Genomic DNA, 27,482 nt, shown 5'->3' on the forward strand with positions numbered 1-27,482 from the left:
AAGAACACGCCCCCCCACACGCCTCATGTAGGTCCATGTGTGACGTCGAATGTGAAGAGGCATATCTGAGTTATAGAAACGGTGCGTCAACTCTGGTCTGCTTCGGCAGTTCATTACATGAGCATTACAATAACGTTCGTATTGTCGTTTATTTTTAGACTTAATTAGGTTCGTTCCAGTGTAGTTTGTATGGGCGGGTAGTTTACGTATTTTAGATAGCAGTTAAAACTGTGTCAAGAATTGCGCGATCGGTTCAGTATAGTTTTTTTGCGTTAACGAATATTTTTGGTTCTTTTTATATAAAATAGGTTCATTTTAGTGTAGTTTGTACGAACGGTAGTTTGCGTTTTCGACGGTGGTCAATGTATTGTTTGTATAATTGTGTGATCGTTCAGTATAGTTTTGGTATTAACGCTTTGTTTTGCGATATTATGGCTACGTATACTGTGTAAAAAATTGCGTGGGCGTTTTAGTAAAGTGGTTTTTGTATTAACTATAGGCTTTTGATTTTATAGGTTTTTAGATTTAAGTACTGTGTGAAGTGTAGTATGAACGGTACAGTAAACGGTACGAATGTTACGAATGGTACAAATATATTACCAGTAATTGTTGTACATGGAGGAGCTTGTAATATTCCCCAACACAAAATAAAACCATCGGAAGAAGGGGTCAAACAAGCGGCTATTGTAGGGCATAAGTAAGTGGTGTGGAAACTAAACTAAATAATTAAATTTAGCTTCATTCATTCTCGAGTGGCGGGGCAACGACAGTCGTATAACACGGGTGTTTTGGTATACGCACGTAAGCCCAGTAATGAGTTACCACGTTTATAACTTTGGGAGATCATTTTGTAATGTATGGCAGACAATTTAGACAACCCATAAAAACCACTGGGTTCGAGCACTTTTTGAACTAATTTGGATCAAAAAATTCATATTTTTGTATAATTTTTTAAATAAAGTGTTTTATTTATAGGGTTCTTGCTGCAGGAGGAAACTGTGTGGACGCTGTGACTGCCGCAGTTGCTTGTTTAGAGGATAACCCTTGGTTTGACGCAGGTAAATATAGGGGATAATTTAATATACAGTAGGTTGGGGGAAGACGGGACACCTTTTATCTCTATTTTCTCGCCCCGTTTAGTAGTTAACAAAGAACATTCAAGAATTTATGAAACTATATGCCCATGACCCCCATTGACCGTTGGTGATGGTTTAAAACACGATTAGGATATTTGGATATTAAGTGATAAAGGTGTCCCATCTTTTCCCACTCTACTATATAATACTTTTATTAACCCCTTCGAAAACGATAGCGAAGATCTTCTTATTTAAAAACGATGGGACACCTTTAGCACATAATATCCAAATCTCCTGATCGTGTTTAAACAATTAACAGCAGTCTATGGAAGTCGTGAGGATAGAGTTTTATAATTGCTTGAATGTTCTTTGTTTACTACTAAATGGGACGATAAAAATTACATATCTTACCCCACCCTATTATAAAATTTAAATACACCACTTTGAACCTATTCTGAAACGCATTTCCCGACCGCGACCTTTAGCGTTAAGGTTAACAGGTGTTTTGAACCATAACTTAAAGTGTGGCCTGCGCAAACAAACCGATAATTGGAATGTTTACATTGAAGGGGCGGGCGACTTATGACATTACAGTATTGTAGTGAATTTTACAATTGAATGAATGAATGAATGAATTTTACAATTGATTGAATGAATGTGACTTATTTACCGTCATCGTAAAGCAAATTAAGAATTTTTATATTGAAGTCAATTCAATAAATGTTTTATAGTTACTGCAGGTTCATTAATCATTTTTATACTGTACCGCAAATTCATATCAATTTCTTATATCGTACAGCAAAATTATTTATATTTTTTAATTTTTAAAATGAATTTAGTGATTTTTTTATACAGTAAATTTAATAGTCGTTTTTTAATACTATACCACAAGTTTAATCATTTTTTTATCATTTACCGCAAAATTAATCAACTTTTTATAGTTTTGAAATAAATTTAACGGATGTTTCACAGTGACCGCAAGTTCAATCAACTTTATAGCCTACAGCGTACGAGAAAAATTAATCAGTTTTTAAAGTTTTGCAATAAAATTATGGAGTGTTTTTGGTTCCAATAAGTTTATTATTCAAGTTTGTGATTTTTTTTACAAATTTTGAGTTATAGTCGGGTTTGGATAGATAGGGCACCTTTTCATTCTGTTTTCTCGCCGTATTTGATAGTAAACAAATAACATGCAAAAAATTATAAAACTGTATCCTCACGACTCTCATAGACCGTTGTTAATTGTTTAAAACTGGAGCAGGATATTTTAATTTTATGTGCTAAAGGTGTCCCATCTCTCCCTACCCTACTATATCCTTTTTTGTATTTATGGCATTTAACTTTTTTAAATTCAGGTCGTGGTTCAGACTTGAACGCGGATGGCGAAGTTGAGATGCACGCGATGGTTATGCGTGGGGACACCTGTGATATAGGAGGGGTGGTCAGCCTTAAACTTATCAAGAACCCGATTGAGGCGGCCAAGCTAGTCCTATATGAGGTATGTATGCATATAAGGCGGGGCAAGATGGGACACCTTTGACACATAATATTCAAATATCCTGATCGTGTTTTAAACAATTACCAACGGTCTATATGGGAGTTGTGGTGCCCACGTTACTTACAAAAAAATACAAAATTTTATGTTACTTCTTGCTACTAAAATAATGTAATCTATTTAAGCATTTCTATGTACGGTTTAAAGCCAGTACGTTATTGGTTCGGTTAGATTATGTTTATATATTCGCTATAGAAGATAAGGCGTGAACGGATACAATGCGAATGCGATCATTTTTAATTTCCGGCTTTTGTGTTGTTGTAATTGAGTTTGTTTGTTTTGCTTAAAGTCATTTACCGTATGTGACGTCACAGAGCCATCATTGTCTCCTGGACGGCCCGGCGTCGCTAAAGATGGCTCGGGAGCACAACCTAGCGGAAGAATCCCCAGAGTATTTTGTCACGGAAGAATGCAGGGAAAATTGGAAAAATAAATCAGCATACAAAAATGTCATCAAGGATTTCTTCAGCAGCGAAGAGTAAGATATATATTTTAGGTTTTGAAGCTGCTCAAAACAGACGACGAAACAATTCAGAACGTCTGTTATTTATAGTTACTATTTGATTTTGGTAACGTCTATACTTAAAAAAACTTTTACCGTCTTTATTTCGGCAAAAGGCAAATACTAGATTTCTAGCAATTAACAAAGCTGTTTTACATTTGCTACGGTTATGTAATTCTGTAAATACTTTTTGCTTACTAAATGGGGCAATAAAATAGAATGAAAACAAGTCCCATTTTACCCCACCTCATTATATTAAAAATTTAACAATATATTTTACAGCGGGCACGACACGGTTGGAGCAGTTGCGCTCGATGTACATGGCAACCTTGCATGCGCCACTTCAACAGGGGGTATCGCATCACAACTACCAGGCAGGGTCTCCGATTCCCCTTTATCGGGCTGTGGGGGCTTCGCGGATAACGAATCCGGTGAGAACAAAGTTTTAAGTTTGTGCAAATCATTGTTTTGAGTTTTTATAACTTTAGGCAAATCAAATAACGTCGTTTAAACAAGTCTCTAATCGAAATAATCAGTAAATGGTTTATTTCTATTATTTTCGCGAGGCGGCGCAATAACAATTATCCTGACTTGTGCGTCATGGCGCCGACATGAAACGTTTAGAAGCACATTTTTCAAAGTCTAAAAGAAAAGATGTCTAAACTATATTTTATACCACTTTTTTAAACGATCTTTGCTATTGCTTTTCAAAGAGACAAACAAGTTTATGTTATGTTGTTCTATGTTGTTTTAATAAATATGTTGTTTTAATAAACAGTATTACAACTTTGTATATTACACTCAGCCGCTGTATCAACGACCGGTCACGGGGAATCTATTATGAAAGTAAATCTCGCGCGATTGATTGCAATGCATGTTGAACACGGTAAGTTCTATTCGATAAGAAGTTTCATTTTACTATAACGGTTGCATTCTGTGAATAAGATTTGTTTACCATCAAATGGGACGATAAATTCATGTCCTTTCTTCCCCCACCTTATTACACGTAAAAATACCACAAACAATTTTTAATTAGAGTCATGAATACATTTTAGAGTCAAGAAAATACTGTTATATAATTCTGTAAATATTCGTTGTTTACTACCAAATAAGACAAGAAAGAGAACTAAAAATGTCTCATATTACCCCAACCGAGCAGAGCTACGGTAAGTTGGGTAAATAATCATTGTTTAATGCCAAAATGGGACGACAAAAAAATTAAAAGCAACCCCCCCACCGCTACCATACACAAAGTTTTTAACAATTAACAACGCTCTTTTAGAGTCACGAAGATACGGTTTTATAATTCTGTAAGTTTTCGTTGTGTACTACCAAATGGGACGAGAAAAGAGAAATACAATCTCAATTCAACCTACTATGGCATTTCATTTTTCTATTTTTAACTCAAATTTTAATTTTAGGTCTTTCCCCGACCGCTGCGACAACCAAAGCTCTTAACCACATGCGGCGCAGAGTGACTGGCAATGGTGGCGCTATATCAGTGGACGCTAGAGGGCGTATAGGAGTCCAGCACTCGACAAATCATATGACATGGGCGCGCATTGGGGGGATGCGCAACGACGACGAAACCCCTTCAAACAACGTTGTTGAATACGGCTCCAACCAAACGAACGGTCGTCAAGAGAAAATCTAGTTTTCTTGGTTTAGTTTGTTTGTTATGTATATTTATAGCGAACAAGCTGTACCAACTAGAGCGTTTTACATTTACTTTTTCTAGGTCTTGGTGTTATACTATTACGTCAAACTATTTTTTTTATTTTGATGCATAATATTTCTTCTAAATTGTACTAAAATATTATTTTTTTAAATTAAAGAAAAATTGTCTCTTTTTCTCCTACGAAGTTTGGTTTTTATTTTTTTTTATCCTAGTTTTATGATTTTAAATGAAATATTTTAAATTTACTTGCTCGAATGCCCAATTTTGATACAATTCATTTCTGTCCTTGTGTTTTGTTACGTCACAATATACATAGTCATATTTCGTTTTGATATTTCCTGAGAGTTTATTCAACAATCTAACTGCTGGCATCTAAGGTCTTGCATAGTTACGTGCCTACGGTTTAAACCCTTTAAATGTTTAGTTTACTACCAAATACGACGGAAGAAGTCTGTACCTTACAGTGGTAATATTTTAGAAGTTTTTACAATATTTGGAAATTAAAACAGCAAATAGAACTACCACACATTTACAAATTACGCGAAATTTAATTTAGTACAGCAGTGCGTGCGCGTGTTTATAATTATAGTAGGGTGGGGGAATTTGGGACACCTTTAGCACATTATATCTAAATATCCTGATCGTGTCTTAAACAATCAAAAACGGTGTAGGCCTATGGGGGTCGTGACTCGTGAGGAAACAGTTTTATAATTATTTAAATTTTCTTTATTTACTGCCAAACTAAAAATATAATGAAAGGGTGTCCCATCTTCCCCCGCCCTACTTTACATTTCTCTTAATTTTGATCATAGTTTGACCTTCGTTGTACTTTTTATAAAGTGAGATTAATTACTTTGAGGTTATTATGACGTAACAAATGTTTTCCGGATGTCCAAATATGTTACTACGCGAGTGTCACGTGGTGGCGATGACTCATGCTGTCCTTTGTTCGTGCTTTATTACGTCACAATATACATAGTCATAGCTCGTTCCAGTTGCGGAAGTGACGTATAGACAGGTGAAGCTACTACAGAACTAAGCCACAAAACAAACAGGTTAGATTTTGCATAATACGCAGCACGCTTATAGGTTATCTAGTTTTATAGTTATTAGTTATAGATAGAGCTGTAATTGCTATATATAGTAGGGCAGGAGAAAACCGGACACCTTTAGAACATAATATTCAAATATCCTGATCGTGTTTTAAACAATTAACAACGGTCTATGGGAGTCGTGAGGATACGGTTTTATAATTCTTTGAATGCTCTTTGTTTACTACCAAAATGGGTCGAGAAAATAAAATGATGTCCCATCTTCCCCCCACTCTACTATATATAGTAGGCCAGGGTGAGAGAAATAGTAAAGCTACAGTACATAGGCTATTCTAAAGTTAAAGGGTTATAGTTGTATAGGTTTACCCTAAAGTTACAATAACAAAGCTGTAATTAAAACTATATATATAGTAGGTCGGGGTAACATGGTGAGAGTTTTCATTCATATACCGTTGCCCCACCACTCTAAAACAGGATGTAAATTGTTCAAAACAAAATTGGGATGCGAATGGTTTCTTGTCTTACTCCATAGTACTATACGGTTATGCTTACAGAACACACATATAAGAGTGAAAGAAGATGGGACACCTTTTGCACATAATATCCAAATATCCTGATCGTGTATTAAACAATTAACAACGGTCTGTGGAAGTCGTGAAGATACGGTTTTATAATTCATTGAATGTTCTTTGTTTACTACCAAATGAAAAGAGAAAACTAAACGAAAAGGTGTCCCATCTTTCCCCACCCTACTATATATACATAAATTCAGTTTTAACCTAGGTTTATAAATACAAAACTTTATTATTTGGCAGTTACTACTGGATTTGAAGAGTTCTGAAAAGTTACAAAATGAAATATATATTTCTGTTGTGTTTACTAGTATGTGGTGTTTACGCGTCGAATGCAGTTCAAGGTATGTGTGTACGTACGTATGTATGTATGTATGTATATAGCTACACCAATAACATAGACAATGACAAGGGGTACAGCGACCACTTTTTACTATTTAAATGTACAGGTAGGGTGGGGGAAGATGGGACATATTTTAACTATCCTTTCTCGTCTCATTTATTAGTAAACAAAAAACATTCAAAAAAATATAAAACTACATCCTTACGACTTCCACAGACTGTTGTTAATTGTTTAAAACACGGTCAGGATATTTAAATATTATGCGCCAAAGGTGTCCCATCTTTCCCCACCCTCTACTATATAGTAGGGTGGGGTAAGATACGGCACGTTTTAATATTTTTTTTAGCCCCATAGTAGTAAACAAAGAATACTTACAGAATCATGTAAAACCGTATCCCCACTACTCTAAAAGAGCGTTGTTAACTACTCAAAACACGATTAGAAAATATAGGGTTTAGGTGTTATAATGGTATCCTATCTTGCCCCACATTACTGTATTATAGGCAACATAATAGATATTAAAGATTTTATATTATTTTCAGAAAAGGTATACGACTGCAACAATATTCCGGGTGGTCCGAAAAGCAACTTATTTGTGAAGGTGATTAGTTTGTAAGCGCTACTGCTGTTAAATGAATGTAACTTATTAAACCTCGCGCGTGGCGGTTTGTTTCATACACCACGTGCCCGATTACGAGTTACGATGTATGTAACCTTTTGAATTTCCGTTTGGCTGACAATTTAGACAAACAATAAGGAAGCACTGATCAAGTTGAAGCATTCACTGTTAGGTTTTGCCAAAAGACACGTACGCAATAATGGTGGCAGCGACGAGCTTCGACGCTTGAACCTGTTACCTTTGGTATAGAGGCATTCATTCATTAATAATAGAAACAGTAAATAATAATCCAAAATGTTTTAAACAAATAACAACGGTCTATGAGAGTCGTGAAGATACGGTTTTATAATTCTGAAAATATCCTTTGTTTACTACCAAATGGGACTAGAAAATAGAATGATAAGCTGTCCCATCTTCTCCCACCCTACTATAATAATACATTTAAACATATTAACACCTCATTAGGCGGCATCAGGAGTGGTGGAATGCAGATGCCAACAGTTATTGGGCGGATGTAAGAGAAACTATGCACCTGTTTGTGACGTCACAGGAGAATCATACAGCAACTTTTGTACGTTCTGTCACACGGTTGGAAAAAATCTCGCAAACGGGTAAATATTTTATGTTAATACTTAAATGGCTACGTTTTATTTTAACCCAAGTTATATTACAGGCCTTTGCCTATCCCGTTTTTTTTGTTTTTCGATGATAATTAAATTTATAGATATAGTAAGGTGGGGTAAGATGGGACACATTTTCATTCTATTTTCTCCTGCCATTTGGTGATTATATACCTGTATATATAACGTTCTAACCGTGTTAACCGTGTTTTATCCAATTTAATAACACCTATGTTGTAAATGGCAAGTCAATACGGTTGCACGTATTGACGGAATGAAGTTTTGTATACACGGATAATTCGTATATGAAAAGCAAGCATTTTGACATTTTTGTAAAAGTTTTTACTAAATTGACTCATGCGTTGCTACTAAGAATATATAGTAGGGTGGGGGAGATGGGACACCTTTAGCACAAAATATCCAATATCCTGATCGTGTTTTAAAGAATTAACAACAGTTTATGGGAATCGTGAGGATACGGTTTTATAATTCTTCAAAATTTTTGGTTTACAAATAAATTCGACACGAAAATAGAATAATTAGGTGTCCGATCTTCCCCCACCCTACTATACCAATTCGAGACATGCAAAATAATTGGAAGTCAAATATCTAACTAATAAAAATATTCTGATTTCCAACAGAACCCCCCCGCCCGTGTATAAAGGATCACAGGAAAACGAAGAATGTTAGAACTAACTTCTTGAGACATTTGTATAAATACTCAATTATGGCGGTCGTTCTTTGTTTGAAATATTTTGTAATACACTATAATGAGTTTGGCTTGTAATGTTAATGTTATTGTTAAAACATACACCGTCTGTATTGCGAACATGGAAGTTACAATTTATAATTATATAAGCATTTTATGTGCGGAACACAGGCGGCTTTTAAGCGAGTAATATGTGTTACGAACGGCCTGTACATATTTCTTGTTTATTTTTTAAAAATTTTTAAAGAAATTTGGCGCTTATTTGCAACGTTGCAAATGCCCAAGATTTATGGACGTCACTAAACGACACAAAAGGACATATGTTTTTAAGGTATACACGTATGCAAAGACTTAGCTAAATAAGCGCTGCCAGCTTTGGTCGTACAGTTTACGATTCCGCAGTTTTATATCCAAACCATGAACTATCATTTCGTTTCATATGCACAGTAAATAATGCTGTTGTCAAAAAACAATTCAATAAAACTAATCGTTTAATTTCCTAAAATAGCAAAAATAGCGAAACCTCACATACAAATAACAATAAAACAATTGACAACATTTTTTCAGAATCTTGAGAATAACGGTTACGTAATTCTATAAATATTCTTTGTTTACTATCATGTGGGACGAAGAACGGGTTAAAAACATGATGTACCATCTTACCCCAACCTACTATACATATAATTCTATCCCTCTGCAACCTTTATTTACTTTCTGATCACTTTTATGTTACATTGAGTAACCAATACATTAATAAACTGCGTACAAGCAAACCAATGTAGTTGACTGTTACACTTAAGGCTCAAATAATATAAGGCTTAAATAGTATACTAAGATCACACAGCCACACAACTGTACGCGTCTCTGCCTACAGTGGTTTCACAGTGAAACGCTTGCTGTCGCATTGCAGTGTCTGCCTGCTCTCATTATTACCAATTAGAAGTTGAATCAATGTAACTTGCTTTAGCTTCCATAACCCACGGACTAGAGGCATAGGCGTGGTAACCATTATATGCCACTAAGCAATTATACGTTGAATCAATGTAACTTGCTTTTAGCTGAAACATGCAACCTGGGGCGCCGTAACCACTAAGCTATGGCGTTAATATAAATTGCATTGCAGGTTCACGCAAAGTTGCGCTTAAGTGTTCTGATATGGGTCATTAAACAAAGCGTCCGTTTAATTTAGATTTTTTCGAATTTGGCTTGGACACTCTGTTTGCTGGTAAAAGACTGTAGAAAAAATATCGACTTTTGATTTTAAGTAGAATAGAAAAAGCTCTGTAATGTATATTATATTGTGGGTTAAGATGAATACCGTTGGAATATTTTTTTTCGCTATTTCTAGTCGTGTTTTGAACAAATAACAAGGATCTTTTGGGCGGTGAGAAAACGGTTGTTTATTTCAGTAAATGTTCCTTGTTTACAACTAAATTGGACGAGAAAGGAGAATGAAACATCGACCATCCTACCCCAACATATTATATATTAAATAAAACATGTATGTTCTACAAAGATTCTAAAAATTTAATAGTTTTTCGAATATATATATAAAACACTATCAAAATTTCAGTAATTTTTTTTATTTAACAACACATCGGAACATTTGTACAACAAGGCTGATAAACAACGTTAGTAGTGCTTCGACAGTAAAAGCTAAAAAAACAACAACAAAAACTTGACAAAAAAAAAGCAAAAAATACAACGAAAAATTCAAAATGGTAAACCAAAAATTTGCTCATTTTTCATCACGGAACAAAAAAAAATGGATTCGATTTAAAAATTATAAATCAAATCACTGAAGAATAAATAAAAAAGTGATTAGAATTGACTGACAAAACAACACAATGTATAAATTACGGTAAAAAAAATTGTTCGAAAATAAAAAAAGTCAAGATTCAAAAGTTTGATTAGAAAGTGCCTGCGTTTTAAGTACGTTTCGTAAACTGTATTTCATTATTATTTAAATATTTTTTGCCAATATTTGTTTTTATAGCCGGTGGCCCTTTTCCTGGAGACTCTACAGTCTCTATACACCGCTGGTCTATAACGTTAAATTTGTTGCAACATATTATTGTGATATTTATTTCACTGGTTTAGCAGCAAGTTGTTAAAACAAGACATAAACGGGGTGTTCGGGCACCAATTAGGAAACCGTGTAGTTGTCTACGTATGTAGCGTGCATGTATTAGTTGTCCGGCAGTAATGTGTGTACGTATTATTATAGTGGGGTGGGGGAAGACGGGACACCTTTGGCTTATAATATGGTAGGGTTGGGGAAATATGGGACATCTTTGGCACATAATATCCAAATATCCTGATCGTGTTTTAAACAATTAACAGCAGTCTATGGGAGTCGTGAGGATACGGTTTTATAATTTTTTAAATGTTCTTTGTTTACTACTAAATGGGGCGAAAAAATAGAATGAAAATGTGTCCCATCTTCCCCGCCCAACTATATTATATAGTAAGCATTTTACTTACAGACTGGAACTTATGTAGTTTAAGAGTTATATACGCAATAAAGTGGTTTGTATAATATTTGTCATTCCAGCAGCAACAACAAGGTATGATTCTGAAGTCAGACATAGGAAAAGTTGGAATATGATTTTTAACGGTCGTTTTTGAGCAGCAAATTCTGGCAAGCGAGCAACTTATATTTAACATTGTTTTGCTACATAGTAAAGTTAGAATATGGTTTGTTGTTTGTGCTATAGCAGCGGAATGGATAGTCAGCACCTATGTTTATAAACACACGTTCTTATGCATTAGTACGTAAAGCTGTACACCTTTGAAAAAAGCGCTATAATAATTGGGTATACCGCATTTTATAACGTCGCCGCCGTGACGTCACGAATTTGTGACGTCACCGCCATGACGTCACGAAACTACATCGAGCACAGCGAACGATACCTTTCTCGTGACGAAAATACTGAAACTAAAATAGCGCTCGCGCAGATATGTACACAACTATACACGATGATGACGTAAGAGGTAGAAAAATAGAATATAAACTTATGAACTCTGCGATTCGTGGTTGGATTTTTCGATTCATAAATAGAAAAAGAGATAGAAGCATTTCGTTGGTTTCTCACCACTTTTAAAAGTCACTTCGGCGGGGCTTGAACTTGGCACCCTTGGAATGTAGTTTTCGGGTGGTGGTTGGTGGGATCTTTATATCAGTGATGGGTTTATCAGCATCATATACGACTTAGCGGCCGCTGTCATGCTTTGTTGGTCATCTGTTTTACCGCAAGCGATTTCCTCCCAGGCAGTATCGAGCTGAAAAGAGAAAAAAAGGTCAAATTTAAATTTTTGTGAAAAATCTTAAAAAGTAAAATTTTTAAATAAAAAATGCAGTTTTAAAAGGATATCACGAGAATTAAAAGCCGGTTTGAAACAGATAAGAGAGACAAGAGGTTACGAATTTGCGGCTATAAATTAGCGGCTTTGAATTTGTGGATAAAATTTGTTGCTTTAGGTTTAGAATGTGGCCTTGGGTTGACGACAATTCATAACAAAACGGTTATTTACCGGCGCCCCTCGTGCTCGTCTCCTGTCGCCCATTACTGTTGGTTTCATTAGGGAGTGTAGTGAACACGTTGATGACGTCAGCGATGACGTCAGCATCGAAGATGCGATAGTGGCGTCAGAATCGTCATCGGTAAAAAAACGAGTGAAGTCTTCGTCCAACAACTCGTCGGCGTAGTCGAGTTCGGCGGGTGTTTCGTTGAAAAGAGGAGGGTATTCCCCGCCCGTGACGTAGCCGTTGCTAGGTAACGGTTCCTGTTTGACGTCACACTTGGATGGGAACAACTGCTCGGTGCCGAAGGTTGGAGGGGGTGGGTAGAGTTGGGTGTCCTGGTGAAAAAATGGATAAATAAATGTTAAAAATGGGCAAGTACTAGTAAAAATATAAGTAATAAATAAGTAACCAAAAACCCCTGGTAAAAATGGCCAAAAAATAAGTCAACAAATTGGTACTCTAGGCAAAAAATTATAAAACAAATGGTAAAAATCTGTAAAAAAATGGTTAATTGGCGTATAATTTTCTGTTAGTATAAGCTCCACCCACCAGTTCTGATTTGACGAGCCCACTTTTGATTGACACTTGACAGTTGATGTTTGGGGATCGCGTCTTCATCCAATCGTCGCCGAGAAGCAACGCCTTACGTACGCGGTCGGGCTGTAAGGAGAAAAATAAAAATAAAAAAATGTTTTTTTTTGTCAATATTTTTTTGATTTTTTTGGCAATAGTTTTTTTTCCCGGCTAATAAAATGAACAAAATCGATTAAAGGAGCAATTGCCGCTAACTGTCTTGCCTAGGAACACATAAGCCCACAATGGTGGCGACAACGAGCCTCGAACACGTATCCTCCCAGAAGCGAGCCTAACAACTAAATTAGGTATAGAAAATGAAAAAAACGAACCTTGTATTCGATGTCGGTTCTCGCCCTTTTAGGTTTTGGTTCATAATTCGTTTTCTCTTCTCTGTTGATCATCTCAAATAAGTCGTCTAATGAGTTTGGAGTGTCCGGCTGTGATTGGTGGAATTTGGACCAATTAGAAGACGAGAACAAAATTAAAAAAAAACATTCGGAGAAATTTTATGTCATAACTTTTGTTCTTTTTGCTTACGATTTAGAAACTATAAAGTGAACAAAATTAGGTTAACATTTTTTAAAGGGTATCAAAATTATTAAAGATACACAATGCAGCCAACTTACCATTTTAATAGGACCATGTTTCATGACTTGAGCCGCCATTGCGTTTTTGAACGGCGTTGGTGTGCGTGGTACAGACTCCGCGATGGAACGGCAGAATGCGGGAGTGAAACCACTAGAAAAAAAAGCCGGTTAATATAACGTTAATAAATGAATGAATGTAGCTTTTATTTGTATTCGTATGATAAGAAAGCGGCAGTCGATAGTCGTTATAACACGGGTGATCTGTTTCACACAACTAGTACCCGCTTACGAGTTACCACGCATGTAACTTTGTGGGCGTTTTTATGTATAGTTGACAATTTAGACAACCGATTAGTGACCATTAGGTTGGAGCAATTGTCGTTAAGTGTCTTGTCCACGGACACAACGCCCACAACGGTTGCAGGCTCGATTCTCGAACCTGTAACCCCCGAGCTAGAGGCACTACTGTATCACGGCATCGGTAAATTGATTTAACTTACTTGTTTTCCTTGTTTCGGGGATCTCCCTTCTTCACAGGAGTCTGAAAAGCTGGGTTTATTATTTTCACAGGGGTTGATGTTAGAGAAGGTTGCTCGATCTCCATGGAATTGTTCATGAACTGTAAATAGTAAGAAATATGTAAATAATATTGAAAACATGGAAAAATACAAACATGTTACATTTGCCTAAAACTTGAAAATAAGAATAGTTATGTTTTTTAAATGTTTTTTAAAAAAGTAAATTTTACAAAATGTTTTTTAAAAAAGTAAATTTTATTTAATTTGTTTAATTTTTTTATTTGTTTTTACGTTTTAACGTTCTTAAGAGTTAGATACGTTTAAAAGCGCATGACCTTTATACAAGTTAAGAAAGGAAAACGATCGTTCAATTTACCTGCGATGGTGAAAAAGGTAAATTTTTGATCGGCGTTGTTTTGTTCGGTGTTTTGTGATTTTGTTGCGACATGACATAATGTGGGTAGCTGCGTATCTCTGGACATGAACTCTGGTAACCTTGTGGCGCGACCGGCTGACTCGAGGTCACGGGGTTATTAAAGGTCAAACGCGAAAAGTCAATCTGAAAAATTAAATCGTTTTAATTCAATTTTTAATTACATTGAATCGTATTTTTTGGGGAAAATTCTTTACCGGGTTTAGTGACGTCATAGGGGGGTTTGATGACGTGACAGTCGGAGGCATCTGTGACGTAACATTCGTTGTTCCTTCGTTGGTCGAACCAATCAATTCGTCTGAAAAAAAAAAAATAATCTTCTATTATTTTACTTCTCTCTATATTTTTCATTAGCAAGTTAAATTACATTTTTTAGATTTTTGATTCTTCTAAACGTGTAAAAAATAAAAAGTTCCAAAATCAACTAAAATATTACCGTTCTACAAAAACTTAAAAAATCTAAATCGTTTTCTTAGTAATTTCCAAAAAATGGTCTTACACCTGTACCGACCATTATACACTTACTTTAAATCGTGAATATATAGTGGGGTGGGGGAAGATGGGACACCTTTAGCACAAAATATATAAATATCCTGATCGTGTTTTAAACAATTAACAACAGTCTATGGGAGTTGTGGGGATATAGTTTTATATTTCTTTAAATGTTCCTTGTTTACTACTGCATGGGACGAGAAAATAGAGTTAAAAGGTGTCCCAACTTCCCCATCCTACTATATATTATCATCACACCCTACACTACTCACCTATCATGGCATCGGTGATCTGAGAATCATTGAAAGGTTCCGCCCCCATTGATAGTTGACGTGACACTGAGCTCTTAACTTCACTTGGGGGTTGGCTTGCGCTGTATGAGCGTGGTAATGGCTGTGACTGCTTGCGTGTGTGGCGTTTTCTGTGTGGGGGAGAAGTTATAATTAGTTGAAAGCCTTTAATTTAAAACGCTGCAAACTTGCAATAGCCGCGAATTGATTCAATTTGTCAATTTGTTATCCATTTTTAGGCAACTTAAAGTCCTAACCTAAAGACATACTTAAAATACAAATAGCGAAATCTGACACATACACAGTCAGTTGCAAAACACATTCCCGTAAGTTCCCGTATTCCCATAAATTAGTTTGCAGTTTTTCCCGTCTTTTCCGTTTTACCGTATTCCCGTGAATTAGATTGCGATTCCCGTCGTTAGCGTATTCCCGTAAATTAGTATTACCCCATCATTAGAGCATCGAACCCGGGGCCCTTTGGTTACAATGCAAGCACCTAACCACTTAGCCACGCTATATAAAAATAATCCAGTACATAGTTACTAATATGTATTCGCAAAAACATGCAAAATAGCAAATTTCAATCCAATAATCACCGTTTAAGTATCGTAGGTGGGGAAAGGAACTTCGTAGCAGCTGGTGACGTAATTGAGATAAGACCATTCGTGTTTGAACAACGCGAGAGCGTTGCCAGTCCTTTGCTTGTTAGTCTCACGTCTGGTGGAGATGGTTGATTGGTAATATAACAAGTATATAAAGAATCGAATACATTTGTTTGTACACAACAATGTTAAAAACTATTCTGTTACTTCTGCTACCAGACAAAATGTAAATATTTTTTTAGCAGCTCATCTGGTATAAAACGTTGTGTATTTCCGGCGTTTCGTCTGTCATTTGTCAAGAGCTTAATCAGAGAGTACGTTTTTATACCAAATGAGCCGCTAAAAAATGATTTACAAAAAAGTTTGATAAGTGACAAGCTAAAATTATTAATTTTAAAAAGCTGAGGACCCAGAAATTAAGCATAGTTCATTATTATAACATTTCTATGACTCACCTGTTTTGCCCGCCTTTGCCATGTGGGTGAACTTTATTGGGGTAACAGGGGAATTCCCTGGTTGGGATGGGTTAAGCTGGGTCCAACCTGTTGGATTCTGTTGAAAAAAAATAATTTAAATAAAAAGTAATTTTTTTAATGATTTTTTTTAAATAAATATATATATATATATATATTATATATAATTTTTATTAAAAATAAGTTTTTTAATGATTTTTATAATAATTGTTTTTGTTAATGAAAAAAAACTTTAAAAACTTCTACTCCTTGTTTTAAACTTTGTAGCTAAGTTACAGTTACATTCTAATGTTTTACTTTAGTTTTAGGTCATTTTTGCAAAATCACAGTGGAATTTTTTCTTTTAAAAATTGTCACCTTATTAATCTTTTTAAGATTAAATATTTTTTCATGTTTTTCTTAATAAACAAAAGTATTAAAAAAGTTTCTGCAGCAGATATTCTGTTATTTTTATTCAGTTTTCACGATTTTTCTTTTAAAAGTCACCTTGTTTAGATCCGGGATGCGAATAATGTTCATCCTTTTAAGAGGGGAAAGACTCTGTGCTCCACTGATGTTGATAAGATGATATTCTTCCGATTCTGTTTCGTTGCTTCCCTGGTGTAAAAAGGGGAGAAATCAAAAAAAATTTCGATATTGTTTTAAGGGGAAAAAAATTGTTTATAAACGAATTAGGTCATAAATTTTGACCGAAATTTAAAAAAAAATTAAAGTTGAAAATTTAATTGGACGGAGACACCTCCCAGCAAACATCTAAAAATCCTGTTTTTAAAATTACAGAAAAAGGAAAAAAAACTAAATTACAAAATTAAAGTCATGAATTGAGACCTGAAATGTTACCCTAAAAACAAAGTTTAATGTTAATTTCAAATTCTCCTTTCTTTATATTTCTCACCTGTGAAAACTCTCCATCCTGTGATTGTGACAAAACAAACGAAGCGTTCTGATTGGTTGAATCAAGAGAAGGGGTGTAGACTTGAAATTGGCCAATCATGTTTGTGAATTGGCTCTGTGGGAACAAAATCATTAAAATTTTTTTTGTTTCACAATTTTTTAAGTTTTATTTCTAAATTGTAAGTTGTACTTAACTTTTTTAAATTTAAGTTTTTAAACAATTTTTAAATATTTTTTTTAAACTGTATATTGGTGAACAATTTTTTATTGGAAATTTTGAACAATTTTTTAAAAACTTTTGTACAAAATGACAACAAAACATAATACACTAATATGGGTAATCTACTAAAACTAATAATCTGCCGCACCTGTGAATCCCACATTGGTAGGAGCGGGTGTCTTGCTAGGGGTCCCAATTTATCGATAATGTACGGTGGCATGGGACCCGATAAATAACCTTCATTTTCAACTTTTCGTTTCATCGTAGAATTCCAGTGGTTTTTGATTGCATTGTCAGTTCTAAAAATAATGAAACAAAAACAATTTAATTTTAAAAATTGCAGAATTGTTTTGTTTTGTCACTTAACATAAATACAATAAAAAAAAATCTTTTAAACTTGGATTCTTATTTTACAGAAGTTGTTTAGAACAAAATTTTGCAGTTAAGAATGAAAAAGTAATTATTTTGTTTTTACTTGAACTAATAAAAAAAACATTAAAAAAAAATGTAATTAATTTAATAATTTTATAAAGAATGTTCTGTTCAACATTAATTTTAAATGCTTTTTTTCTCATTAACTTTTTACAAAATATTTTCTTAGCTCTTACCTTCCAGGAAGAAGCTTAGCAATCTCAGCCCATCTATTCCCAAGCCTCTTATGAGCTTCAAAGATGATTCTATCTTCGTCTTCGCTCCAAGCACATTTCTTTATATCAGGGTTTAAGTGATTGTGCCATCTGTGGGGAGAAATATATTTTTAATATTATTCATTTACCATTATATATTTTATATATTATTAATCTAAAATAGATATGTTTGGTTTTTTGTATATGTTTGGTTTTTGTAACAATAAAGTATTATCATTGATCATTTCATATTTTAGGTATTATTAATCTAAAATAGATATGTCGATGGTTTTTTGTACAAGAACATATAAAGACGGAACAAAGTTTTGTATGGTTGTGCCATTGGTGTTAACAAATATTTCAAGTATTATTAATAATTTTGGGTAGTTTTGGTGTTTTTACTTTTTAATTTAGACCTGTTTTTAATCTCTATACAATCTGTAAAAAATTTGGATTATTGAAACATTTGTTTTATTTTAACAATTGTTTTGCGATACCCTGAATTTTAATAGGAATTTTAAGTTTTTTTTATCTCACAAATTTGTTTCTTTAGTAATATTATTACGTTAAATAAATGTGGAATAATTTCATTCGGTACGTGGACGCATAAAATCCCAACGCACGTGAAAAACGAGAGAACAACAAACAAAAAAAAGAAAAAGAGAAAAGAAAAAAGAAAACCTCTCTCGGCACTGCTTCCCGATTCTCCCCTTCAAATGCTTGGAGATCAGCGACCATTTTTTCGGACCATATTTCTTGACCAATTCGACAACTAGCTCGTCTTCGTCTTTTGTCCAGGGCCCTTTTATGAGTTCAGGACTCAAAACTTTCTGCCAACGTTGTAAGCACTGAATGTCTGAGCGATCCTGCGAAAAATGCCAGACAAAAATCAGAAAAAAATCGAATCGATTAAATTCACGTTGATAAAAAATGTACATTTAAACTTTTCATAACAAAAAGAAACATGGGGCTGATTTATCTTGGCGATGTTTACGTCGTATCAAATCCGTTTCACGTCAGCGATCATCCCATAGTATAACAAAAACGGAAGGTATATTTATTCTATTTTTTCAACCCACCCAATTTTCATAATATATTTAGTTATTAAATTTTTTTTTTTTAAATAATATTATTATTTTTTTCTTTAAACATTTTTTTTGCTTCCTCACCGTAAAATAAGATGAAACTTTCTGGAAGTCGTCAACCCCGTGTTTATCAACCAAACTTTTTAATCTCTCATCTTCCTCAGGACTCCAACGAGTCTTCGCGTTTCTCTTCGAGTTTCCCGAACAAGCGATGCCTGTGACGTCACAAACGTTAACGACGAGGGCAAAAAAATCAAAAAAATTAGGAAAATTACACGTTACAAATAAAAAACGCAAAAAAATACAAAACAAAATTGGTGAAAGTATGTAATAAACAATCATAAACTATTAAAACCAGTTATTTTTAAACTACCTTGGTTGCTGGTGAAAATATGGGGTGTTTTGACATCGTAGTCGTGATCGTAGTTCGACGACGAGCATGAGTCTTCTGATGAAGCGAAATTTCCAATCGAGTCCATCCTGTACATATTCATCGCGCCGTGATCCATGATGTCATTGTGACGTAACGAGGCCATGACGTCAGCGTTATCATACGATCGAAGCTCGCATGATGATAGTTTGGTAGGTTGGAGGACGCTTAACATTATCAGCAATAATAATAATAAGAATTAAGAAACTTCAAAATGAAATTCCTGCGAAGAGAAAACGATAACATTTTAAGCGATTAAACTGGATAAAAATAGGGTAATAATAGAACGAGTTTGGCCCATAAACCTCAGGCGCCGCAGGTTCTCACCCATAAAGAATAAACTAGTAAATCGTATTCTGTGTTGTCTCTATCTAAAGCTGTATTTAAATAAAGAACTATAGTTTGCAATGCGCCTTAGTTTTGAAAAGTTTACAATATAAAAATATAATTGTACAGCTAAATTTAGGGCTTCTAATTTCTGCACTGTTTATATCTAAAAGCGCAATATACGATTAAGACTGGTTTAGGGTGCTTTAGATTCCAAAGTCTCGCGCGAATTCGTAAAATAAACACACGGGAACTCGAAGTACAATAGAAATCTCAGATTTCGCAGCAAGTCTGGAATCGCCGTAATCTAAAAGACATCGACGTGTAGACTTGCCCGTTCATGCTCGAAATAAAAAAAACCCTTATTTACCGAGAATTATCAAAACAACAATTTGCTACGGTCCTAGCAGTATAGAAATAACTTTTTGCAAGACGTAATAAAACTGCAATACCGCTTGAAAATTTGTCCACGAACATTTTTAATAAATACATATACATATAAACTGCCTGTTTAAAAACATTATATATTTAAATCCTTCTTTTTGCAAATTATCAACAAAAAAATATGTTTCCTTTCTGACAAAGTTTTGCTATAGCCCTTTACACGCAATAACCTCAAACAGTTAAAAGGTCGTCTCTTTAAATTTAAATCTCCTCGCCGAAAACACACCAAGTGACCCGAAGCTGGTCGACCCGAGCCTAAAGTACGCTTGCCTAAACTTTTTCCCTATATGCTCAACTATGAGACGTGGACAATACGCAAAAGAACGGCGTCGTGGGGCCGCGTAGAAATCCAATAGGAAAGTGATTTGTTTCACATGAAAGAAAAGTTTACCGTCGTGTGTTTGTTTTGGACCGGGACAAGCCCGTGCTAGCCGCACCTCGGAGCTGGCTCGGTCTGCTATGAAAACCAGCGAAAAGAATGAATTTGCGGAGCGATATGAGTTAAGTTAAGGACCTGTTATCCTCATAAGCCTGCAGTTTCAGCAAATCGTCGCTATTTGATATTAATAGCTCGTTGTTGGGAAGGCTACCACGTCGTTGCGGTAACTGAGTAAATCTTGTGCGTTTTATTGCCAAGAAAATATTACTTTTACGACATTCCTTTATTTGCAATACCACATTTATGAACGCCTAAAAACTGATAAAAAAAATCGGAAAAGAAACGATTTACGAATATAAAAAAAACGCTATGTGGTAATCTGACATTTATAAACCAGTACAAATTGATAAAAGAACACATAAAAAAACAAAGTTACGGATATTAAAAGCGTTCAGCAGTAATCTGAAAGTGCCAAAAACACGGCCGATTTTCGTAATATCTAAAGCTACATAATTCTGTATAATAATACACCTACTTCAGTACACGCACGGCACTTGAGACGAGTGCTTGTCTTAATAAAGCCAAGTATTTCAAATACGGTTTTGAGGTGCAGTACAAATATCAAAACTTAGATTACGTCAAACGCCGAGACATTTATAAACTGGCCTCGTCTTTGGGTGTCAGAGACTTCAACATGTATGCCAACAGTTTGGCCGGTGGTAATAAATTGGGCACGTAAGTGCAAAAATTACATATTTACTAATTTATTACGTCACGTCAAACATGACTAATCAGTTTAGCGCCTGTGGAATCGGAAACTGTATTTCGGGCGTGTCGGGACGTCCATGTGTGGTGACTTATTGTCGTATACAGTGTGGTATTAAGTGTTTGATTGACAGCTGACAAGCTGAGATAAAATCACTTAATTTCGTACTTATGGATGAACTTATAAAGACTGCGATATCCGCTCCAACGCTGGACAATTGCTAATTTTTGGTAACTTTCGTCGATGCTTGTTACGCACGAGCGCACACGCACGCGTCGCTTAATCGACGGCTCGTTTTCGGGGTAATCGTCATTTCCGGCCGTCAATCATCGGCCGGACGTACGCTGCCTGTCGTCACCCACATTGTGACGAAACAATAGGCCATCATATGCCGCTGCAAGTGGACAACCGGGGGCCCGGCTTAGAAAAATATCGGCCCGGCGCCGGGATATCAAAACTTCCTTCGTTTACACCGCCTAACAAAAATATCCGAACGAAACCGGGGGCTGACTCAAAACCACAGTTAAATGGAGAAGGGCGTTGGTCCGTTACAACCTATGAACGACAAAGGCGTAGATATGCTGCGACGGCGCACGTGTTAGCTCCTCAACGGTATTTAATGATATATAAACCATGAGTATTATCGTCGGGAAATGTGTGTTTAGAATAAAGAACAAAACGCGTAATATGAATAAACGCTTAGGAACGATTATTTCAAGAGCTCTGGTAGTATTTTAAAGAAACTTTAAAAATACAGCGCTAATTAATCCTACGTTACGTCACAATGCGTATTGTTACGAATACAAGTAAATACGAGAACCGGGGATTGTATAATAGAGGAACTCTCGTTTCCGGCGAAAAGGACAAGCGCGTTTAGTGACGAAACAATGAAAGTCAAATAAATAATGAGAACTCGCGGAAAGCTTACAAGTGAATTAAATACCGACTCAAGTGGTCCCAGCTGCCCAGGGCGCCGAGTCCTTTGTTCCCGCAGACGGGTGAACAGAGCCCCGGGCTAGGGGTAAACTGATACTCTTGGAAAACTGGATTCCGTATGGATTCCAACGTCATATAATCACAACGATTGGTGCTGGGGCAGATTGTGTATTGTACTGTGGGGTAAGATGGGATACTGTTAGCATCTAAATTCCAAATCCCATATTTCGTAATCGTGTTCTGAACAATTAATAACGGTCTTTGAGTCGTGGGGATACGGTTATATAATTCTTTGTTTACCACCAAATGGGACGAAAAAAGAGAATGAAATTATGTCCCTTTTTACCCCGAATATACCGAGAAATCATATATATATTTTGTAAATATATTTTTATTTACAATGCGATATACTGGTTTTGAAAAAAAAAACTAAATGCCCACTGATTTCGCTGCAATAATAATAATACATGCTGAAAAAAGCAGGTAAAAGTGAACAACACAAGACGAGTGTCTTCTTGATTTGATAAATATTTGATTACGGCAGACTGACTCGTAGGGTCGTGTACATCGTCAGATGACACAACAATGCCTAATATATACGTAACAAAGCCCACAATGCCAGCAACCGAACTAAAGGAATTTAAATTCCCACACACTTTCAGAAACCGGAGTAGACCGGAATAAAGCGGTGCAAGGCGGTCTTAGACACGGTGGCAGCTGGGTTTATAATGAATGAGCTGTACAATTATTCTCATGGACACGTAACACGCAGGTGTGTATTTGTTAGTCGTGTACACGGGCCTTGGGGTGCGATTAAGCTGTGGTTTTCGTAAAACATTGACAGAACGCTACTTCTGATGCAATACCCAAGTAAACATTACGTAGTTACGTATTATAAGTTACATGGCAAATATATACAAACCATCAATGCAATAACTTTGCAAGGTTACGTCACGTGGTAAATCTGAAACGCATCTTTTACGGAAAATAAACAAAACGAATTATGTTAAAAAGTTTAAAGTAAGTTTATTTTTAAATAAAAATAACCTATATAAATATCTATAAAAAAAAGTTAAAGGAAATGAAAAAAACCGCAACTTTTATCGTCAGCCAAACATTTAAATTTTTAAAGCGAAATTTCCGTTAAACGGTGTGGCCATTTGTGATGTCAAAGCCATTATTTTGAAGTTAGAAACACGCCGTTGTATTTGGTATAATCGATTGCTACAATGCCGGTATGCAGCGAGCTATCAAAACAGGTTAAGCAAACAATTACTGTCTTGTTCCATCGCCGGGTCCGGGCACGACCGGAATTTATGAGTTAAAATTGATAGATTTTATATAATAGCGATCGCCGGTGTTTATAAAGGCGTATGGGTTGGGGTAGAGTTTTGGGCTGTTTTGATTTGATGTCGCACTAGCATGCGGGGTTTGTATATACAACTACTAATTATAAGTTGTATTTTCGGTAGGGTGATTTTCAATTCGGAGTTTTTTTTGTTTATCAGGTGGCATAGCGGGCCGCAACACGTGTGAGAAGTTCATAAACGATGTAAGACACGCTGTGGTGATGTATGCGGCTTTTGGGGGACAGGGGGGGGGGGGGCTGGGGCAAGTCACGGCACGGTACGGCGAGGTTTAAGAAACAATCGACTGTATTAGAAAAATATCGGCCGCAACAATTGAGCTTTTCTTGGCGATAGCTGAGACAAAAAGTACCGGGCCGCGCCTGTGCCGTCACAATGGCCTTTATTTGACGGCGCCACGTCATGAATGGGCATGCCCGTGTGAATGGACAACCCAAACTCGCCTTTTTTTCTTTTCTTTTCGACGTCGGAAGCAAGGAAAAGCGTATTAGCACAGCTTAAAAGTTAAAGGACCGTTTTTTTATTGATTGGTTTGCAAATAGCAGGACTGACTTCAAAGAAAAGTTAATAAACGTATCCCTATTCGTTAGAAACACAATGTAGCCAAAAATCTGAAGCACTGATGTGGTACGACCACCACATATGTGTACTTGCCTGAACCTAACCACAAATACAAGAAAACGCTGTTGGGGCGAAACCTATTCAAGTCTATTTAATTTTCGAAAGTGCTAAGAAAAAAAGCTTGAAAGCAAAACGGTCAAATGAATCAAATGATTATACTGTGCATTAATATAATTATATCATATCACGCACATATAAAGGTGTATTGTCATACCACAATTCACTGATTATTACGTCGACAATAGTCACGTGGTATAGCTATGACAACACCGTACACTCATCGGCGCCATTAAAATATTATTGTTTCGTCTGACGATCGTAATAAAGGCTTTATGAGCGAATAAAGAGCCGGAGTTTTTGAATGGAAGTTATACGGCAAGTTAGTAGTATTACTTATTATGACGTATCAATTCCCTATTATGACGCAACAATAACATCGGACGTGCAGATTTGAATCTTTCGTCGAACGCTGAAAAAAGGCTGATAATCATTTTGACGATTTGTGATTTTAGTAGCATGGGCACGATAGCATAACCGATACAGCAATATTTCAATTTATTTAAATCTTGGCTTCGGAAACGTTTCTAAAGACCGAAGAAAAACGCTGCACAATTTTGTTTTATTTAATTGCTGATGAAGTAATAAATAAACATAGTCGGCAATTTGGAAAACTTTTCATTTGTTTTTTTGGGCCCACAATTATGGCAATTTTTGCAGGCAGTTTTCTGTCTCGATTTTGACGTATATCGCATGTATATAGTGTTTTCGTTCCGTTTTTATGATAAACACTTCTTAAAGATTTTAATATGCGCTATATTAAAAACATGCGTGCAAAATAAAGTATTGTTTGCCGGCAAAAGCAGCGATCGGAAATTACGGGCCTACATACTTCATTCCATACAGGGAATTTTGCTTCTAAAAGCGCGTGTGGCGAATTTAATATTCAACAATTGTGTAAATAGACGAAAAAGGGCAAGCACTAAAAGTTTTAGCTCTACAAGGTAACAAAACACATTACGATGCAATTAAACCACACCAAGACAATCCCAAGCGGGCAAGTCTGGGCGCTGAGCTCTTGTGTGACGTAGCCCTCCGTCAACAATCGGACTATGACGGAATAGCTGCCCGCAAGAGTAGTGTTATGACAACCAAAAATGTGGAATGCCATAAGAAATTGCCACTGACATACATTGAGTAATAGACATGCCGTTAAATTTTATGGAAATGAACTGAAATCGTTTGACAAGGAGGGTAAATAACAAACTGCCGGTTTACAGGAATAACAAATATTTTCAAATTCAAAGTCTATGAATGTGTTTGCACAATTAATCAGAAATTCTTTGAAAAATCGCTGCATACGTTTACTTGTGTCCCAACAGACTAAAATATGTAAATATTAAAACTATATTGTATTTAGTACACAATGCGAACGCGTACGGACGGAAAAATACTTTGATGCAAATATTGAAAGTTAGGTGTCACTTATTTATCCCTTCGTAAAATTTCGGTGTTACAAAACGGGTGGTCTATTTTATGCACCTCGTTTTTACGAATAAACTATATACGCAATTTAGTGATTGCTTTATTTTGCACGCGTTACAATTTGGACGACACAAAGCGAAAACTGCCTGTGGACAAATAGGCCCGCAACGGTGGCAGCATCGAGCCTCGAAACGTTATTCTCTGGTGACAAGAAACGCGCTAACGACTGTGGAATTGTGCGCCGAAATTACGGCACCTGTTTACAGCAACTGTTGTCATGTATCTCATGGGACAAGACTCATGGGAACTAAAGTTATCAAAAAGAATTGTTACGTTTTTAAAGTTACAAAAATATATATATATATATATATATATATAAAATTATCTATTTTTTACATTTAGCTTTGACACAAAAGTAACGAATTTTTTACCATATTTTTATATAACTTTTACAATATATATTAAAAGTAAAACTGCAAAGTGTCTAAAAATATTAAATTATAAATGTACAACACGACAAAACTACATTGTGGTCCCATATATTTTAATACTGCAGTGTATAGAAGTTTTACGTACAGTGTTTGTGCCATTATGCCAAGTCAGTGTTTAGGAAAGGTTAACCAATGAGAAAATATAGAATTTATAAATTTCAATCGCACAATGACACATTGTTACGTCATTGAAAATCAGCTGAAATGATTGGTTAATTTTTAACCAATGGAATGAAATCAATGTGTGCACAGGAAAGTTCACACTGGTACAAGTTCCTTCAAAGGTCAGATTGAATTATTAGACATGTGAGATGATAGGAAAAAAACATTTAAAGACGTTGTTTCAACTGTCATACATAACATAACAACATTACTATTTTATATATGTAGTAGGGTGGGGGAAGATGGGACACCTTTAGCACATAATATGCAAATATATGGGAGTCGTAAGAATACCATTTAATAATTCGTTAAATGTTCGTTGTATATCATCAAATGGGACTACAAATAAAAATGAAAAAGTGTCGCTTTCTTTCCCACCCTACTATGGTATGCCTGTGCTGACACTGTAGCACATAATACTATATATACATGCCGAACCTGGGTGGCAGGGTGGGCAGGCCACCCTAGATTTTTCAGCCCTATGTTGATTAGCCTATTAAAAACAAATGAAACAGCAAGGTTATTTAGACAGATGCTAGATATCTTCTAGAACTTTTCATATAGTAGGGTGGGGAAAGTTGGGACACTTTTTCACAGAATAATAAAACCCCATACACCGTTGTTAATTGACTAAATTAAAAACACAATCAGGATATTCGGATATTATATGCTAAAGGTGTCCTATCTTTCCCCACAGTACTCTATACCTATAAAAACATTTTGATAAAAGGCTCACACACTTTGACAGAACTAATACTAAAACAAGATTTGACTAATTCTTTCTAAAATACTAAACAAAAAGATGCTTTTTCTACTCATAAAACTACTCATTTTTTTCTACTCAAAAAACTACTCATAAAAACGGCACAGTTATTAATATGTGATACACTGCATTGCATTTTACATACTAGCTTTACAAGTTAACAATCTTGCTGGATTAATATTTGATAACTATTTGTAGTTTAGTAACTTTAGTGGGAACCTACACCAAGTTAATGATTATAACACATGCGAGAGTCAATAACATGA

The 27,482-nt window shown here is 35.5% G+C and overlaps 3 protein-coding genes across 3 annotated transcripts; 2 read left to right on the plus strand and 1 right to left on the minus strand.

Moving 5' to 3' along the window:
* The first annotated feature begins 515 nt into the window (after positions 1 to 515).
* LOC100182906 (isoaspartyl peptidase/L-asparaginase) lies at positions 516 to 5,143 on the plus strand. The gene is made up of 7 exons (XM_002121152.5): positions 516 to 697; positions 976 to 1,058; positions 2,432 to 2,574; positions 2,946 to 3,109; positions 3,416 to 3,564; positions 3,939 to 4,019; positions 4,555 to 5,143. Exons 1-7 carry the CDS (start codon positions 549 to 551, stop codon positions 4,785 to 4,787), a joined length of 1,002 nt encoding a protein of 333 aa, XP_002121188.1. The 5' UTR covers positions 516 to 548; the 3' UTR covers positions 4,788 to 5,143.
* Positions 5,144 to 6,678: 1,535 nt separating this feature from the next.
* Positions 6,679 to 8,843, plus strand: LOC100179753. The gene is made up of 4 exons (XM_026838182.1): positions 6,679 to 6,779; positions 7,321 to 7,379; positions 7,863 to 8,008; positions 8,659 to 8,843. Exons 1-4 carry the CDS (start codon positions 6,716 to 6,718, stop codon positions 8,705 to 8,707), a joined length of 318 nt encoding a protein of 105 aa, XP_026693983.1. The 5' UTR covers positions 6,679 to 6,715; the 3' UTR covers positions 8,708 to 8,843.
* A 2,497-nt stretch (positions 8,844 to 11,340) lies between these two features.
* Positions 11,341 to 19,711, minus strand: LOC100185267 (myb-related protein B-like). Its single transcript, XM_002119440.3, has 18 exons — positions 19,422 to 19,711; positions 19,133 to 19,263; positions 18,645 to 18,829; positions 17,946 to 18,074; positions 17,486 to 17,636; positions 17,119 to 17,232; positions 16,710 to 16,820; positions 16,206 to 16,302; positions 15,745 to 15,865; positions 15,131 to 15,279; positions 14,564 to 14,664; positions 14,310 to 14,492; positions 13,916 to 14,034; positions 13,455 to 13,566; positions 13,158 to 13,265; positions 12,802 to 12,912; positions 12,261 to 12,587; positions 11,341 to 12,008 (listed from the first exon to the last, which is right to left on the minus strand). Exons 1-18 carry the CDS (start codon positions 19,651 to 19,653, stop codon positions 11,901 to 11,903), a joined length of 2,589 nt encoding a protein of 862 aa, XP_002119476.1. The 5' UTR covers positions 19,654 to 19,711; the 3' UTR covers positions 11,341 to 11,900.
* Positions 19,712 to 27,482: the final 7,771 nt, after the last annotated feature.

The sequence above is a fragment of the Ciona intestinalis genome, unplaced genomic scaffold, assembly GCF_000224145.3.
Source record: "Ciona intestinalis unplaced genomic scaffold, KH HT000065.2, whole genome shotgun sequence".
Taxonomy (NCBI): Eukaryota; Metazoa; Chordata; class Ascidiacea; order Phlebobranchia; family Cionidae; genus Ciona; species Ciona intestinalis.

What these genes read in the sequence shown, in the direction of transcription:
- LOC100182906 (XM_002121152.5), top strand. Translation starts at nt 549, where the DNA reads ATGAACGGTACAGTAAACGGTACGAATGTTACGAATGGTACAAATATA. An exon ending in GCGGCTATTGTAGGGCATAA is followed by an intron (nt 698 to 975) that starts GTAAGTGGTGTG and finishes TTTTATTTATAG; the next exon opens with GGTTCTTGCTGCAGGAGGAA. An exon ending in CTTCGCGGATAACGAATCCG is followed by an intron (nt 3,565 to 3,938) that starts GTGAGAACAAAG and finishes TATTACACTCAG; the next exon opens with CCGCTGTATCAACGACCGGT.
- LOC100179753 (XM_026838182.1), top strand. Translation starts at nt 6,716, where the DNA reads ATGAAATATATATTTCTGTTGTGTTTACTAGTATGTGGTGTTTACGCG. An exon ending in CGCGTCGAATGCAGTTCAAG is followed by an intron (nt 6,780 to 7,320) that starts GTATGTGTGTAC and finishes TATTATTTTCAG; the next exon opens with AAAAGGTATACGACTGCAAC. An exon ending in GGAAAAAATCTCGCAAACGG is followed by an intron (nt 8,009 to 8,658) that starts GTAAATATTTTA and finishes GATTTCCAACAG; the next exon opens with AACCCCCCCGCCCGTGTATA.
- LOC100185267 (XM_002119440.3), bottom strand. Translation starts at nt 19,653, where the DNA reads ATGTTAAGCGTCCTCCAACCTACCAAACTATCATCATGCGAGCTTCGA. An exon ending in AGGATGGAGAGTTTTCACAG is followed by an intron (nt 16,821 to 17,118) that starts GTGAGAAATATA and finishes TTTTTACACCAG; the next exon opens with GGAAGCAACGAAACAGAATC. An exon ending in GCATCCCGGATCTAAACAAG is followed by an intron (nt 16,303 to 16,709) that starts GTGACTTTTAAA and finishes TTTTTTCAACAG; the next exon opens with AATCCAACAGGTTGGACCCA.